Here is a 16,302-nt window from a genome sequence, read left to right on the forward strand (position 1 = left end):
TCCAGTCTCAAACATCAATTTCAAAAGACCAGAAACTGTAATGTTTCATTTTGTTAACAGTTACAAGGTTACTGTTCGTTTATTCTTAAATGAAGCTTTCTGTGATTCATTCTCTGATATTTTATAATCACTTAGTGGGAAAATTTCCTGATTCATTTTTTTGCTTCTGTTTGCTTCAAATTCCACGAGAATCAAATAAAAGCATAAATCAGAGGCCACAATATTCAGATTCTATAGAAAACATGGAAACTGTAGAGTATTTACACTAAACATGTTCATTGGTTCACTTCAATAAAAATAAATCAGTTCATCAAATAAAATCTGTTGATTGACTCGATTTGATTGACAGGACAGTTGATTAGAGGAGCAGAGTTTTCACCACCATCATTTAGACAGGGACTGAAGTATGGGTGGAGTTTCTGGATGAAGGAGCAGCTAGTAAAGGAGTAGATAAGAGCTGCAGTATCCACATCATAAAAAGAGACCAGACCCTCCTCATAATCCACAAACACCCCCACCTTCTCAGGACCAGACTGAAGACAGAGACGGACTGAAGGGCTAGCAAAAGCTCTGTACTCATTTCCATTTCTCAAGCCTTTACTCCAGAAACCATCCTGAGGAGTCAGTGTGATTTTTCCCTTCCTGTTGACCAACTCGCTGGCCACTCCTAAATCCCATGCAGTCTTTCCTTTAACCTGAACCTCGAAATCAAATCTGCCTGAAGATAAACTCTGCTTTCCTAAAACATTAGGACATGGTGAAAATCTCTGTGGGATGTCCTGAAGATTCTTCCTCACATCACCACAATGCACCTGTTTTCCATCATCAGATAGGATGAGTCTAGAATTTGCTGTATCAGGATCAAGAGTCACATCCACTGCATACTGCTGGACCCTCTCCAGCTCAGCCTCAAGCAGCTTCTTCTTCATGCATTTCCTGAGTTTCTCCTCCAGCTGAGCCACAGCTCTAACCACAGTTCCCTCATATGAAGGTGGATGAACTCTGATCTCTGTCCAGTCCTTTGCGGGTAGAACAGTTTTCAGGGATGAGAAGCTTTGGAGGAGGTGTAGGTGGTCTTCAGAGTGTGAGAGCTGCTCCAACTGAGAGCTTGTCTTCTTCAGCTCAGAGATTTCTTGTTCCAGATCCTTGATGAAACCTTCAGCCTGTTTCTCTGTTGTATTCTGTTTGCCTTCGATCTCCTTCATGAGCTTCATTCCTCTCTCAGCAGACTCCTGCAGAGCAGTGAACACCTGCAAACCTTCTGCTTTCTCTCTGTCTGCAGAATCTTTACTCATCTTTACTGACTTTTTGATCTCCTGAATTTTCAGTTGTCTCTTCTGGATCATTAGCTGAATTTCAGCCTCTGTCTTCCACAGCTCTGCCTTCTTTCCCTCATATTCTTCTCTCAGAGGAACAAACTCATGAGTCTTGTGTTTGAAAACAGAGCAGAGCGTGCAGACACATGTCTGGTCAGTCTTACAAAACAGCTCCAGAGGTTTATCGTGCTTCATACCCATCCTGCCTTCCAGGTTCTCCACAGGCTCTACCAGCTGATGTCTTCTCAGACGTGAAGCTGTCAGATGAGGCTCCAGGTGCGCCTCACAATAGGAGGTCAGACACACCATGCAGGACTTCAGGGCCTTCAGTTTGCTTCCAGTGCAGACGTCACAGGGAACCTCTCCTGGTACGGCAGCTTGTTGCTCTGAGTTGGCAGACAAACTCTGCAGCAGATCATTCCTGCAGATTCTTTCTAAAACCTTCCTGGTCACCTCCACAGCTCCAGGAAGAGTGTAGGTGTGCACCATCAGGTCCACGGTGTCCCGTCTTTTTGCCGTCTGCAGTCGGCTCTTTTTGATGGTTGGTCGACTTGCAAGGACTTCGCCCTGCTGCAGGCGCCACTTAAAGCCTTCAAACTCATCGTCTGTTAAATCTTCCAGGGTGTTTAGGAGCTCCTCTGGTCTCATCATGGCTTTCTGATGAAGTCAGAAGATTATTTAACAGTTATACATTTAGGAATATCCCCCATTCACATTAACAACAAACAGACTTTTTTCTGTGGGTCTTTTACATCGAATGAATTAAATTGTGTAATTTAAACTGTGTTTGATGAAAAGTCAAAGGAAGGATTCTAGTTCTGCCCCCTGTGACTCTGAAAATTATAAAATGATTTATTTTTAGAATTTATCAAGCAATCATTTTTCTAGCTTTGGTAGCTACGCCTCAAGCAATGAAAGGCAAGAAATGAAACCAGACTTCTTCCTGGTGACTCACTTTTTCTGACAGAGACACAAAGGTTGATGATTCAAGTCCTGTGTTTTCATGACCTCACTGAGATCAACAACTGCAAATAGCTGCCTATCCCCTGATGATGCTTGTAGATATATTTGAGTTTTGATTTGTTCTGTCCCTGTGTCACTGTCCCGGGTTTTGGATCCACAGTTTTCGATTACAAACTTTAAATTCTTGTCTTTATTTAACATCCTGGTTCTTGGTCTCATTGTTCATTATTCTTTGAGTATTTGTTTCAGTGTTTTTTGCTGCTTTCAGCATGTTCAACTTTTATTTTGTATAGTGTCTTGTTGTTTCCTTTTTCTTCTGTGTGTCCGGCCTGTCAGTTTTGTATCTTTGAGTCTTTTATCTCCAATAGTTACTTCCTGTTTTATTTTGATAGTCTTTTGTCACAGTGCTTTATTTTGTGTTCTACTTCTCTTGTCTCATCATCCCAGATTTGTTCCTGCTCCACCTGTTTCCTCTTGCCTCATTACCTTTTGTGTATATTGTCTCAGTTTCCCATCATTCCTTGTTGGGCATGTGCTTCCTGGTGTTTTCTCTCCCTGAGTTCGGAGACTATTATTCTTCAAGGCTCCTGTTTTGTTTTGGGGGTTTTTTTTTTTGTTGATTTTTGTGTTTTTTGGACTGGTTTTTTTTGTCCTTGAACTAAACAGTAGTTAGCCCTGCAACAGACTGACGACCTGTCCAGGGTGTGCCCCGCCTCTCGCCCTAAGACAGCTGGGATAGGCTCCAGCGCCCTCCGCGACCCTGAAAACGAGAAGCAGAAGTGAATGAATGGATGGACTAAACAGTATTAAAGACTCGCATTATGTTCACCTCCATCTCTTGCATTCTGTATTTGCATCAGAAGACTACAAACTTCACTCCACAAACCTGATCGTGATAAGACTGTGGTTTGTGACACTGGCTTTTGCTACAAATAACAATAAAATGAATAAACATAAATGAATGAAACTTCCTGTTTGATGAAAGCTGGAAGTTTTCTGTTAATTCTGCTTAAAACATAATAAATATCAGGTGGACTCACCAATAATCCGATTCAGATCAGATTCTGTGAAATAAAATATGAACTCAGTTTGATTTTCTTCAGAGAGAAGCACAGAGATGTGTCTCGACTGCAGCTCAGTCATCCATAAACTTTAGGTGAATCTTGTCTCTCGTCTCGCTCCGCCTCTTACTGCACCTCTGTTTTCAGGTTTGTTTCCTTCTGCAGGTTCAGACATGATCACAGACACAAACATGTGAAACAAGCAGAGTTTAAAATGTTCTGATTTAATGTGATTTTTTTGCAGCATGGAAGAGCCAGTGTTGGTGAAAGCACTTTGAATAGAATAGAATAGAATTCAACTTTATTGTCATTGCACATGTCACAGGTACAGGGCAACGAAATGCAGTTTGCATCCATCCAGAAGTGCTTTAGCCGCGATATAGATATATTACAATATATATTAGCAATAATATAAATGTGTAAGTATATTACAGAAATGGGTCTATTATGGTATGTTATAATGTACACGGTGTGAAGTATGTTATGAATATTCTATAACTATAAGTATGTACAGGCTGTAGTGAGTACAAGCTATGTACAGGCTATGAACAGGATATAAATATGAAATAAAAACTATACAGAAATCTGAGATATACAGTTATACAGAAATGTGAACTATGCAAGTTATAAACAGTTGTAGGACTGAAAAATTATCATATGTACAGAATGATATTCACACAGAACTATACAGTAGTGCAGTTAGGATAATTGTGATAGTGATAAAGTGCTAGTGGTTGTGGGTGTGTGTATGTTCAGTCCATGAGTTTAACGTGGGTCAGATTTGGAAGCATGAACCTGTTAAACTGCAAAACTCCTGAGAAAATGTAGCGAAAAAGAAACATTTCACATTTTTCTCCATGTCCACTTTTATATTTGTGTTCTATATGATCACTTGGGGAGTAACTTTACAGCAACACTGCAGAAATGACTGAGCAGAGAAAAAAAGCCTGAACTGTCTAACTCTGTCTAACAGTTTTTTTTTGTGCTTTAGATTTTCACTTAGTGACTGTTAATAAAGTGATTGCTCATTATTGCCAGATTATCTATCATTAAAATGAACTGAAATCCCAGACTTGAGGGTTGAAATAAAGTAAATAAGTCACAATGAAACACTGGAAGTGAGGTGACTGATTAAAATCTTTAGCGCTGATTCATTTATTGTAAAGAGACGTGAAATGCTCAGTGTTCCCTCTCTGATCCATAACGTTGTGAGACCCACACTGATGTTGAAACAGCTCTCAGTGTTCAGCACTAACCTGTCATAATCTAAATTGCGTTTAAGTAACAGAAGTAATAGCAGTACAACACATTTAACAACAGGAGGCGTCATCGTGACACCAACCTGAGACAACAGCAATAATTAAAAAGACAAATTCTTGGAGAAGTCAGAGAGTTAATTTTCTTCTAATTTCTCGTGTAATTGTAAGTAAGATTTGACAGTCTTACTTACAATTACTTACTTACAAGTAGGGATGGGTACCGGTGTCGGTTCTGACATAAACGGTAGTAACCAGACCGAAAAGCAGCGCACATTTCGGTGCTTTTTTTTTCCTGAGCCAATTCTAGCCAATCATTTTACGTTTCCGAGGATAGTAGGCGGGGCCAGGTACGTACGTTCTTTTAGAGCAGAGCTACAGATTAAAAATGCCCAAGGCTAAGCGATCAAAAGTCTGGCTGTACTTCACAGCAAAAGATGCAAACTCAGCAGCCTGCAACAAGTGCTTTAAGCTGATACTGTGATACTGTCAAAGGAGGTAACACCTCAAATCTGATGAAACACCTGGCGACGCATAGCGTTTTTTTTTAAAGCCGAGAAATGGGCCGTGTTTGATAGCTTGCAGCGAGACCTCACACCGAGCACATCTACTGCGGGTGTGGTGCCTGTTAGCGGACCCGGAGTTAGCAACATCCCCCAAAAACCCGAAGAGTAGAGTCCTGGCCCCTAGCCCTGTCAGCGTAGCAGAAATGATGAGGGATGATGATGGCAGCAGCAGCCGTTCTCCTCTGCGTGAGTAGCTTCATGTTGTTCGTGTGTAATTAACGTTGAGTACGCTAACCACATTATTACATTAATGCATGTAAGGTGAACTAGCAAACACCGTCGTAGTTACATGCGGCTGTCTTCTTGTTTGATGGCAGATACTCCCTTCACCCTGGCCAAAAAGGCTAAAATGACCAAAGAAAAAGTGGAAAACAGTTAAACATGAGAGGTTTCTGGACAAAGTTTGTGTTTTTTCCATTGTTTAAGCACTGCTTCCAGCCAAGAGTGAGACCATATATGCCCTATAGCTGCAGAAAAGGCTAACATTGTTATCTTTTTACAAAAAAACCAGCTGAACATGAGAGGTTTTTGGACAAAGTTTGTGTTCTCCATTCTTTAAGCACCGGTTTGAGCACCGTTTAAGCACCAGCACCGTTTCAAAAGTACCAGTTTGGCACCGGTATCGGATAAAACCTAAACGATACCCATCCCTACTTACAAGTGTTTAAGATTACTAAAATTAAAATTCATTGTGGTAATAAAAAGAACCAAAATTAGATAAAAGTTGTCCAAATATTTATGGAACTAACTGTCGTTCCAGCTTTATGTAAATATTTCCATCTGCAAATAAATCCACTCGCAAAACTTCAATGATTATGTACTTTTAAAATTTTGTTCTTTAAATTAGTCTTAATGTTGGCCAACAAAATGGACAAACAGTGAATTTGTTTTTAAATTGAGGCTGTGTGTTTATTGATTCTGTCTTCAGACTAAAATCTTTGTCTCACTGGAAATAGAAAATGTAGAACTTAAAAAAAGGTTTATATTTGTTACTTTTCCATAAAGTTTTTTTTCCTCCAAAGTTTTCAGCCCCCTGAGTTGCTCTGTCCCAGTCATTCACCTCTGACTCTCAGTCTTGTCCCACGGCCTGACCAGCCTCCAAAACGAGTGCCCCTCCTGTCTAGCCCTGTGGCTGTGCCAACACCCTGAACTGTCTCTTAACTTTTTTTGTGCTCCCTGATTTTGTTTTCCTTTTGTGTTCATGGTCCTGATGGCCTCTTAGAAAAATTACTTGCCCACCCCTGGTTTAGTGCGATTCTTCTTTATGATTTGGTCATTTTTTGTACATATTTTGGTTGATATTTCAGCGCTGACAAGATTTGAATGAATGCAGGCAAAAAGTATCCTGGGAGGAATCCTATATTTATCACATACATGTCAATAATAAATGGACGCCTCCATCTGCTGAGGAAGCTCATGTGTTGTCACTGAAAGCTCCTCAGCAGGTACTGGCTGTATCTCAGGGTGAGATTGTTTCATCAAATGTTTAGATTATTTAAAATAAGACCTCTTGTTTTCTTTGAGTTGTATTGAGTTTAATTTCAAATATGTTAATGACAGTCTTTTTTTGCTTACCTGATTGGTCATATTTAACAAATCATAGATCATATTGATATCATCTAGTAAGAAACTGAGGTCAAAGGTCAGAATAAATTTTGAAATAACTGTTCCACTTTGCTACCTCTTGACTTTTTTAACCCTAGAACACTATCGCTGGGTGATTTATACCCGAGCAAATACATTTACATAATTTCTCTCTCCTGCAGCTGTTTGCGTGTCGAGGAGCCTGTGCCTTCACCAGGGAAGTCTCAAATTTCCCAGGAATGGGTGGACCAAAGACCAGCTTTCCAGAGTCATTATTTTGTTTTAGGTTTTTTTTCATTTTGTTAGACATGGCACAGTTGAAAGTAAAAGATGACCACTCTAATTTGTCATGTGTTGTCATATTTTGATATATTTGATTACTTTTTATTGGTTATATTATATCGGGTAAAAATCACTTTTAATGTGTTCATTTATGATTGAATAACCCCCCCGTGTGTGTGTGTCTGCATGCGTGTGTGTGTGTGTGTGTGCTCAGTGAACTGTATCAGTCTCTGCAGTATCTTCCAGCTGCAGCAGTCAGTTCAGTTTCTGTTCAGTCTGACTGAGGGAGGTTTTTGTATGACTGTTTTTCACTGTGTGAACACAGCTTTACTGTTTAACCAGTGATAACTCTGACAGTAATAAACTGCTGCATCTTCAGCCTGGACTCCACTGATGGTCAGAGTGAAGTCAGAGTCTAAACCACTGGCATTAAAACGATCTGAGATCCCTGATACTTGCGTGCTTGCACGGTAAATGAGCAGTTTAGGAGTTTCTCCATCTTTCTGTTGGTACCAGGCTAAACGGTTGGAGCTATAAACATTGTAACTCGTCCTACACTTGATGGTGACTGTGTCTCCCACAGCAGAGCTCACTGCTCCAGGCTGAGTCAGTGTGATCTGTCCTCTGGACTCTGAGGATACAGAGACAAAAACATAAAGCAGCTTCATGGTTTTGTGGGCTTCATTTCAGAGGGACAGATGTTGATAGAGGAGAGGAGTTTGATTCTCTGGACTTTACCTGTGAAGCAGCAGCAGAGGAGAGTCCAGATGAGGACGCAGATCAAAGTCATGTTTTTGATGAGGAGGATTTCTGTGGCTTCTGTTGTGATGAAGGACAGCTGTCAGTCATCCAGTGTTCAACTCTCAGGACTATAAACTCTCCCAGAGCACTGGAGCATGGTGCTGCTGATGCAAAGTGCCTCTATGGAAATGATCTTGATGACTCACACAGAGACTTGGATCAGTCTGATGATTTCTATCAGTGGTTCAAACCCTTTTCTGATAATATTGATGAAAAGTTTCCAATTAGACAAATTTGTGTTGAAATTGTTCCTTTATGAATGTTTGTTATTTAAACCCACTTAATTTTATAACAATTCTACAACATTATGGTTTCCACACCATTTTAAACTATTTTCAACAAATTGGAAATAATCAATATTGTATCATTTTTAAATGAGATAATTTAATTCATGATCATTAGATCATTGAGGTTCAAGCAATGTTAGTGTCTGTCACTAACGAGAGGCCCTATAAGATCATAAATCTCCACCAAGGCAGCTCACCCTCCTGGCAGTATTTACTTTGAAGGAAATCGTTTTGTGTTTTGTGTTTCTTTGTTTTTGACTTTTTAAATATACTTCAAGAAGTTTGGAGTGCTGTAAAGATCAGATAAGGGTAGCATGAGAGATTTTGTACACAAACATTGTATTACTCCTTTATAAAGGAGTAGATTGTCAGGGGTCAGAGAGTCTCGCCATGTTTGGTCATGACACTGCCCCCGGGCAGTTTTCCTGACAGCCGCACCTTTTCACAATCAGAGGCAATCTGCCAGTCGGTACTTAAGGCCAGCGTTGTCAACTGTCCTTCAACAGTTTCTCTGCTAATCTCCAGTAGTACGGGCCTCTCCAGTTACTTATCATTATTCTGGTGCAGGGGTGTCCAACTCCAGGTCTCAAGGGCTGGTGTCCTGCAGGATTTAGATGTGTTTCTTGGTCCAACACCGCTGATTTAAATGGCTAAATTACCTCCTCGACATCATGAATTTCTCCAGAGGCCTGGTAATGAACTAATCATTTGATTCAGGTGTGTTGACCCAGGGTGAGATCTCAAACCTGCAGGACACTCAAAGCAATTATCAATAAAAAGAAAACTGATATACACATCTGAAGATGTTCATGAGAAACAGCTGTCTTTAGAGAGGTATGAAATGAGATAAGATGAGGAAGACAAAACAAAATCACAAGGCTAAAATGGAGGCGCAGTATAGATCTTAGAGCTGCCTGGCAGGGAATTCAAATGATGGCTTCCATCAGTCAGTAAACTAAAGAAGCTAAGAAACCTATTTGTGTAAATGACCTGAATAATTCTGTCCTGCCTTCTTCTTCTGCCTTAATATGTCTTATCCAGACGCAAATTTTGAGGCCAATATGATAATCTTATCCCACCAACGCTGTGGAGGTCCTGGTTTTCAGATCCAATTAAGATCAAATCCCTCATAAAGATCCTCTGGAAAAGAGTAGAATTCTTAGAATAGAGTTTATTGAACAGTGTCATATGAACAGCAGAAATCAGTACAATACAGCAAGATGACATAGCAAAAGTAAGCAAGCAAAGCATTCCCGGGGTGTAGAGCCTTAAAGCACAAAAGGACAGACAGGGAAAAAGCAGCAGGCCGGAGCATATCAACCCTCCATTATATAGGATCAGTGACCCCTCCTCCTGCTGTTGGGTACCCTTTCATCATTTGTTCTTTCTTTTCATCTTCCACTTATGATACAGTGGCTTGCAAAAGTATTCAGCCCCATTGAACTTTCCCAAATTTTGTCACATTACAGCCACAAACATGAATCAATTTTATTGGAATTCCAGGTGAAAGACCAACACAAAGTGGTGAGAAGTGGAACGAAAATCGTACATGATTCCAAACATTTTTTACAAATAAATAACTGCAAAGTGGGGTGTGTGTAATGTATGGAAATCCTACTTTAATTTATATATGTCATTACTTTTCAAAGTTTCCTTTTACATTAAAAGTGTATTTTCTATAACTACCACTAAACTAATAAAAAAGGCGGGGGGGGCAATATAAATATATTTTTATAACTTTATTTTACATTCTGAATATTTCTGTGGACTGTCTATTATTACATAAGTAGAAAATAAAAACAGATAATAGAGATACAGACTGCAGATAAATGTGAATTTGTGTCTATATAATAACTGATTGTTCCATATGTTGAAATGGGTATTCGGTCCATATTCTGTCCTTCATGAAATACACCTGATTTGGTTTGGAAACACAAATTCATGTCTTTCTTTAAAAACGTGTTCATTAAATGTGGAATGTTCACCATGGATCCTTTCATACTTTGGTTTCTCTCTCTATACAGGTTTGGATCAGGTTTTTCTAAAACTCGTGAATCCATGAATTGTTTCAAAATGTTAAAGACGTCTAATTTCATTAAATATTTTTAGTGTGGATGTCTGGTCATTAACTCAAACTGTATTAATGGTTCATCTCAGTGCTTTACTTTCTCTGCAGCTGTTTCAGATCAGTTCCTCTTCAGCTGAGAGGTTTTTGTACGATGGTTTTTCACTCTGTGAACCAGCTCTGTCAGCTGTAACCACTTTGTCCACAATAATAAACTCCTGCATCTTCACTCTGAACTTCACTGATAGTCAGAGTGAAGTCAGTCCCAGATCCACTTCCACTGAAACGATCAGAAACCCCAGACTGATGGTTTGCAGCTAAATAAAAAAGCAGTTTCACAGTTTAGGAGCTTCTGAAGATACCAGTGCAGGTAGTCAACCATACTTGAACTGGATTTACATCTGATAGAGGCAGTGTATCCTGGAACAACAGACTGCACAGGAGTCTGAGTCAGGATGATTTTCCTGATGAACCTGAAACTATTAATGAGATGAGAAGAGTTATTGAGACAAATCCAGCTTGGAAAAAATTTACTTGAATTTGAAGTGTGGAGTTGACTGCATGCTGAAGCAATGTTTTCACAGAGAGTCTCACCCTGAACAAGGAGCCCCAGGGTGGCCAGCAGTAGAGTCAGTGACATCATCATTGTGCTGCTGGTGTGTGAGTGGCTCTGAAAGGCCTGGACAGCCACTGATCAACACTGGCCTCTTAACAGCTGTGAGCAGAGAGGCAGGACACATATGCAAACACACAGAGTCAGTCAGCTGCAGCTGTTCTCTGCTGAGTAATAAAAGTTATTCATGACATGTAGGGGAGAGATAAATTTGATTTAAATAAATTTCAAATGAAAACATTGTTGGACATTTTTAACTGTATTATCACCATCACCATGTATTATCAGCTGGAGCTGTCCTCAACCTAACAGCGTGTTTTACCCTCAATGAAAACTGAATAATTAAATGTTTTATGACATCTATTGAAGAGAAATTGGTTTCATTTTAACTTGTAAAACACCTTTTAATTTATTCATGTTATTCTAACTCATTTAATACTCTTGTATAAAACGTTTTACAAGCACATAACTTTAAGAAGCACAACACTTTAGACTGCATCTGGAGAAAAATGCTCTTCAACAAAACTTTTTTCAAAAAACTGATTCAAAAACAGAAGAAAAACTACTGGTTAAGAGATGATAAGTTAATGACCCGAAGAAAGTACATAAAATTAAAGAAGCATCCAGTGATAAGGATGATGAGCCAGATACACTCTTGGTATCACAAGTGAAACAGCATCACATCACTGATAAATAATGAGGTCACGATTACGCATCCTGTTAAATAAAAAAAAGAAAAATGTCTTTTACTGAAATTAAAAGAAACTAAAAAAATATATTAGAAAAGCTGATTTTATTTTTTTAAAAATTCTCACAGCTGAACTCAAGCTTCATTAAAATGAATAAATTCATTTGGACAAAACAACTAACTTTTTACTAGACTGTCACAACCTGGCTCAACGGATGTGCCAAGGAAGAGGGAGACCACACACAGGCGTAACAGGTGTGAGAGGGTGTATGCAGCTCTATAGAAAAAAACAGAAACAGAATCACTAGTGTGTAGTAGATAGGTTAAAACCAGAAGTAGCCACAGCCTTAGGCAGCTGGGAGTTTCACAGTTAAATAGTATAACATGCTTTGTAATAGGGCGACATCCCTGAGGGTGTAACCAACAGTATGTAAGAATGTGACTCAAGGACTGCCCTTCAGATCTGCAGTGTCTTCTTGATATGCATGATCTCCCTATGCACATTGGTTAAATAAAAGTGTTAAAATGTGAGTGTATGATTACAGCCAGGAACAAAAGGATCGGGAGGAATCTGGAAGGCAATAAGATATTTTAATGGAATAATGTAGAGAAACCCAAAAGCGGACTGAGTTTTATGACTGAATGCACCACACCAGGACAAAACCAAATTCTTGATCAGCCAAGCAGCATCCACAAGAGTAAGGAGAAACCAAAGGAGCGAGCAGAGGTTCAATCAGTTGCTTTATATTACACCTGGACCAGGCTCACACCTGCTCAGGTGTGCTGCATCTGACCTGCTAGATACCTGAAAGAGACAGGCAACAAGAACACAAGGCCAGCCCACTGGCTGTCAAAAGCCCGATACTATAACACAAAGTAAATAACTAGATACAAATGTCCTTGTAGTCAAAGTGTCCAACAGTTACTCCCTTTGTGTTTAAATGTCAATTATGTAAAGGGGTAGAAATGTGAAAGTCAGAAGTTCAGTGGATTTTATCTCATGACCTTCAAAATTTCTACTCTTTTACATAATTAAGTGAGCAACAACAAAGAACAATTGATCGTGGTGCCGAATGTACCTTCTTGAGTGCTTTCATTTAAATCCCTGGTACTGCTCTCTGTATAGAAACTTGTAGATTTGTGTCCTTAAAGGAGACGGCAAAGATTTGTGTGTGTGTGTGTGTGTCCTCAGTGAACTGTATCAGTCTCTGCAGTATCTTCCAGCTGCAGCAGTCAGTTCAGTTTCTGTTCAGTCTGACTGAGGGAGGTTTTTGTACGACTGTTTTTCACTGTGTGAACACACGCTGACTGACAGGCCAGTGAAAACTCTGACAGTAATAAACTGCTGCATCTTCAGCCTGGACTCCACTGATGGTCAGAGTGAAGTCAGAGTCTGATCCACTGGCATTAAAACGATCTGAGATCCCTGATACTTGCGTGCTAGCACGGTAAATGAGCAGTTTAGGAGTTTCTCCATCTTTCTGTTGGTACCAGGCTAAACGGTTGGAGCTATAAACATTGTAACTCGTCCTACACTTGATGGTGACTGTGTCTCCCACAGCAGAGCTCTCTGCTCCAGGCTGAGTCAGTGTATATTGTCCTCTGGACTCTGAGGATACAGAGACAAAAACATAAAGCAGCGTCATGGTTTTGTGGGCTTCATTTCAGAGGGACAGATGTTGATAGAGGAGAGGAGTTTGATTCTCTGGACTTTACCTGTGAAGCAGCAGCAGAGGAGAGTCCAGATGAGGACGCAGATCAAAGTCATGTTTTTGATGAGGAGGATTTCTGTGGCTTCTGTTGTGATGAAGGACAGCTGTCAGTCATCCAGTGTTCAACTCTCAGGACTATAAACTCTCCCAGAGCACTGGAGCATGGTGCTGCTGATGCAAAGTGGCTCTATGGAAATCATCTGACTGACTCACACAGTCAGTGGGTGTTTTTGCTTGTTTATTTTTCTTTGTACTTCATGTTTATGATTATGTGCAATGAAAATACAAATGCAGTTAATGTCAAATTGTTCATCAGTGAGCTTTTTGATGCTGATCAGTGTCCTCATCTGTTTATTAGTTGATATAATTTTAGGTGGAGGTAATTATGGTGTAAAAAGCCGAGGTACAAACTTCATAGTATTTTATCATTTCCTGTAAAAAGTCTTGATCGTAATATTTTTTTGTCAGATAAATATGAGGGGAACATAATAGCATATAGAGCTGTCTCTCTTAATTTTGTTTTCTGTTTTTTCTGTTATGTTATTTTTGTGAATTTGTCAATTTGATTCTTTTCAGATAGTAAACATTCATTTTATAAATAGATACTGATTCCATCGGTCAGCTCTCTGACAGCACTTCCATTCTGCACATCTGTAGATCCAGGGGCGATTCTAGGATCAGAGCTTTGGGGGTGCTGAGCACCCAGAGAGCTGCCCAGCCAGGCAAGATAAACTTTACTTGTCACAATGAGACTTCTTCCCCGTCTCTGTCAGTCCCTGCATCCTTAAATGTCTCCTGTTGTCCCGAGTTCCCTCTGACTGTCTCCTTGGTGCATTTAAACCCCTGTTCCTCCCTGTCCTTGTCATCTGTTGTCTTCGTCTCCATTATCAGTCATCATAAATTTACCATCTCTGTGCAAGTCTGGACATTTCTTTATTAAATCATAAGATTCTTAAATTCAACAAGTCTCTCTGTGCCTGGGTCCTCGTCACAAAACATGACATCACTGTTTTGTACATTTTAACACAATTTAATCCCCACATTGTATTTAATTATATGAAAAAATACTATTAAGATCACCAATAAAAAAGTCCTCTCTCAGTGTACTTTCAACCAAAAGGCAAATAACCAAACCACATGTATATCTAATAAAAGATATAAATATTGAAACACTGATCCAACATTATCCTTGAGTGACGGATCATTTGATTTTACACTTTTACCTCAATGTGGCTCCTTTTTTTGAAAAAACGTCCTTATATCCATTATGAACCTGGCTGTCTCTTTCTACACATACACAAACACAACAGTTAGCTAGTTGGTACCTTTGGGTTTAATATCATCACATGCACATATAACAAAAAATAACCAGCTTTATTCCATTTCAAAGAGGACAGTGGTAACAACAGCAGGCTATGGACAATTTTAAGTTTTAGATTTTAAATAGGCTGTATAAATTTCAATGGGAGCAACAGGACGGTCAAATGTCGCTGATTTTCCTACAGAGTAGTAGGATCGTAGGGTAGCAAACATCGTCGGAAAACATGTTTCCCACACTGCAGGTTACCCGGGTGTAATGTTTTTCAGCTAAAAAGAAACGTAATCTGGCTCCTACCTAACTATATACAGAGTAACTGAAGGTTAAATGCAGCTAACATGTCCTGTTTTAAGCCAGGCACTCACACCACTCCGCTGCGTCTCAGTCACCATCACCCTGGCAGAAAGGGCGCTAGAGCCAGAGTAGGGGAGAGGCGAGCTGGAACAAACCATTTTTTTGGGGGGGGGCGGATATCTATACTTTCGCTGTTAAAATATTATGTCTCAACCAAGTACTCTATGGTTTTTATGTTTTTACTAGTGTGTCACACAAACAGGAAATATTGTCAAAAAAAAGTAAGAAATCTTTAGGGGTGTGTCAAGAGATGTATTCTAAGACACTTCTTCAGCTTCGAATCAGAGAGGAGAAACACACAGTTTTACTTGCAGCAAGGGCGGTCACAGAGCACTCGCATGGAAGTGAGGGCTCTGAGACTCGCGCCCTGCTACTGCCCTGGTCTTTATTTATATACATCAGTGGGTGCATTTGTTCATTACATTGGAATGTGGATGTGTATATGTGTGTGTGCGCGTGTGTGTGTGTGTGTGTGTGTGTGGGGTCAGAGTGTGACCCCATACAGACTTCCCTAAACCTGCTGGTCTGGAAGTCCAACAGTTCATCTAAACAAAAGGCACTTAGCCTAAAACAGACATAGATACGTTTATCCTACCATAAAACAATACGAGAAGGTATGCCCTCCCATGCTCCCAGGATGTGGGTGTGAATGCCAGAACACTCTGGAATGCACACAAAGTCTTTGCAGACTATTAAGGATCACACATCCTATCACTACACAATCGATTATACACCTCTAAGCATATATGGTTAAAAGACAATAATAAAATCTAAACCCATCATCACCACCCAACAGCCTAAGTCATCAAAAGGTCAACATGCACTATTCTACCATATGCAAACTTATATCATTAAAAGATTATACTGACTACTAAGTACAATTTTCTATTGACATTGTGCTTTGATCCATTTTGGGGGGTGCTTCAGCGTCCCCCCAAAATGGGCTAACAACACCCATGTGTAGATCATTCCTCAGGTTTGTTTGTGCAGCAGGATGCTCTTTCTTAATGTAGCGATATATTGAAGGACGTTTGTCTTCAACATAACATACAGTTTTCCACCCAGTGATTTCTGATTACTTGAATAATTCATGGCATCTTGTGGAAAAACAGAAGTTTGATTTCCACCAGTGAAAAAGGTGAAACACTATAAACAGAGAAAACATTTTAGACACATTTCTAATAAAGACGATTTTAATTGCGTGTATTCTTCCATAGAACTGAAGAAGCTTTTCGGACGAGAGGTGAAACATCTTGAAGAAGCTTAAAGAAGTCCAGTTGCTTTCTTTCCAAGCTCCTGACACTACCGTGATCTGGATGACTGATGACCTACAGACTACTTGTTGTTTAATCCCTCTAATTAACAGATTGATAACAACGGCACTAAAAGAAGAACATGTACCACCATCCTATCAGATGCCATTGTTGGTTAGGGTC

At 39.7% G+C, this 16,302-nt stretch overlaps 1 protein-coding gene and 1 gene segment (V, D, J or C); both read right to left on the reverse strand.

Moving 5' to 3' along the window:
* Positions 1-260: 260 nt before the first annotated feature.
* On the reverse strand, positions 261-1,964 carry LOC116312257 (E3 ubiquitin-protein ligase TRIM21-like). The gene has a single exon (XM_039605337.1). The coding sequence runs from the start codon at positions 1,962-1,964 to the stop codon at positions 303-305; it is 1,662 nt and encodes a 553-aa protein (XP_039461271.1). The 3' UTR covers positions 261-302.
* A 5,372-nt stretch (positions 1,965-7,336) lies between these two features.
* LOC120435553 lies at positions 7,337-7,818 on the reverse strand. The segment is given in 2 exon segments: positions 7,337-7,659; positions 7,767-7,818. Coding segments are annotated over 2 exon segments (375 nt in total).
* Positions 7,819-16,302: the final 8,484 nt, after the last annotated feature.

Source organism: Oreochromis aureus, linkage group 22 (assembly GCF_013358895.1).
Source record: "Oreochromis aureus strain Israel breed Guangdong linkage group 22, ZZ_aureus, whole genome shotgun sequence".
Classification (NCBI taxonomy): domain Eukaryota; kingdom Metazoa; phylum Chordata; class Actinopteri; order Cichliformes; family Cichlidae; genus Oreochromis; species Oreochromis aureus.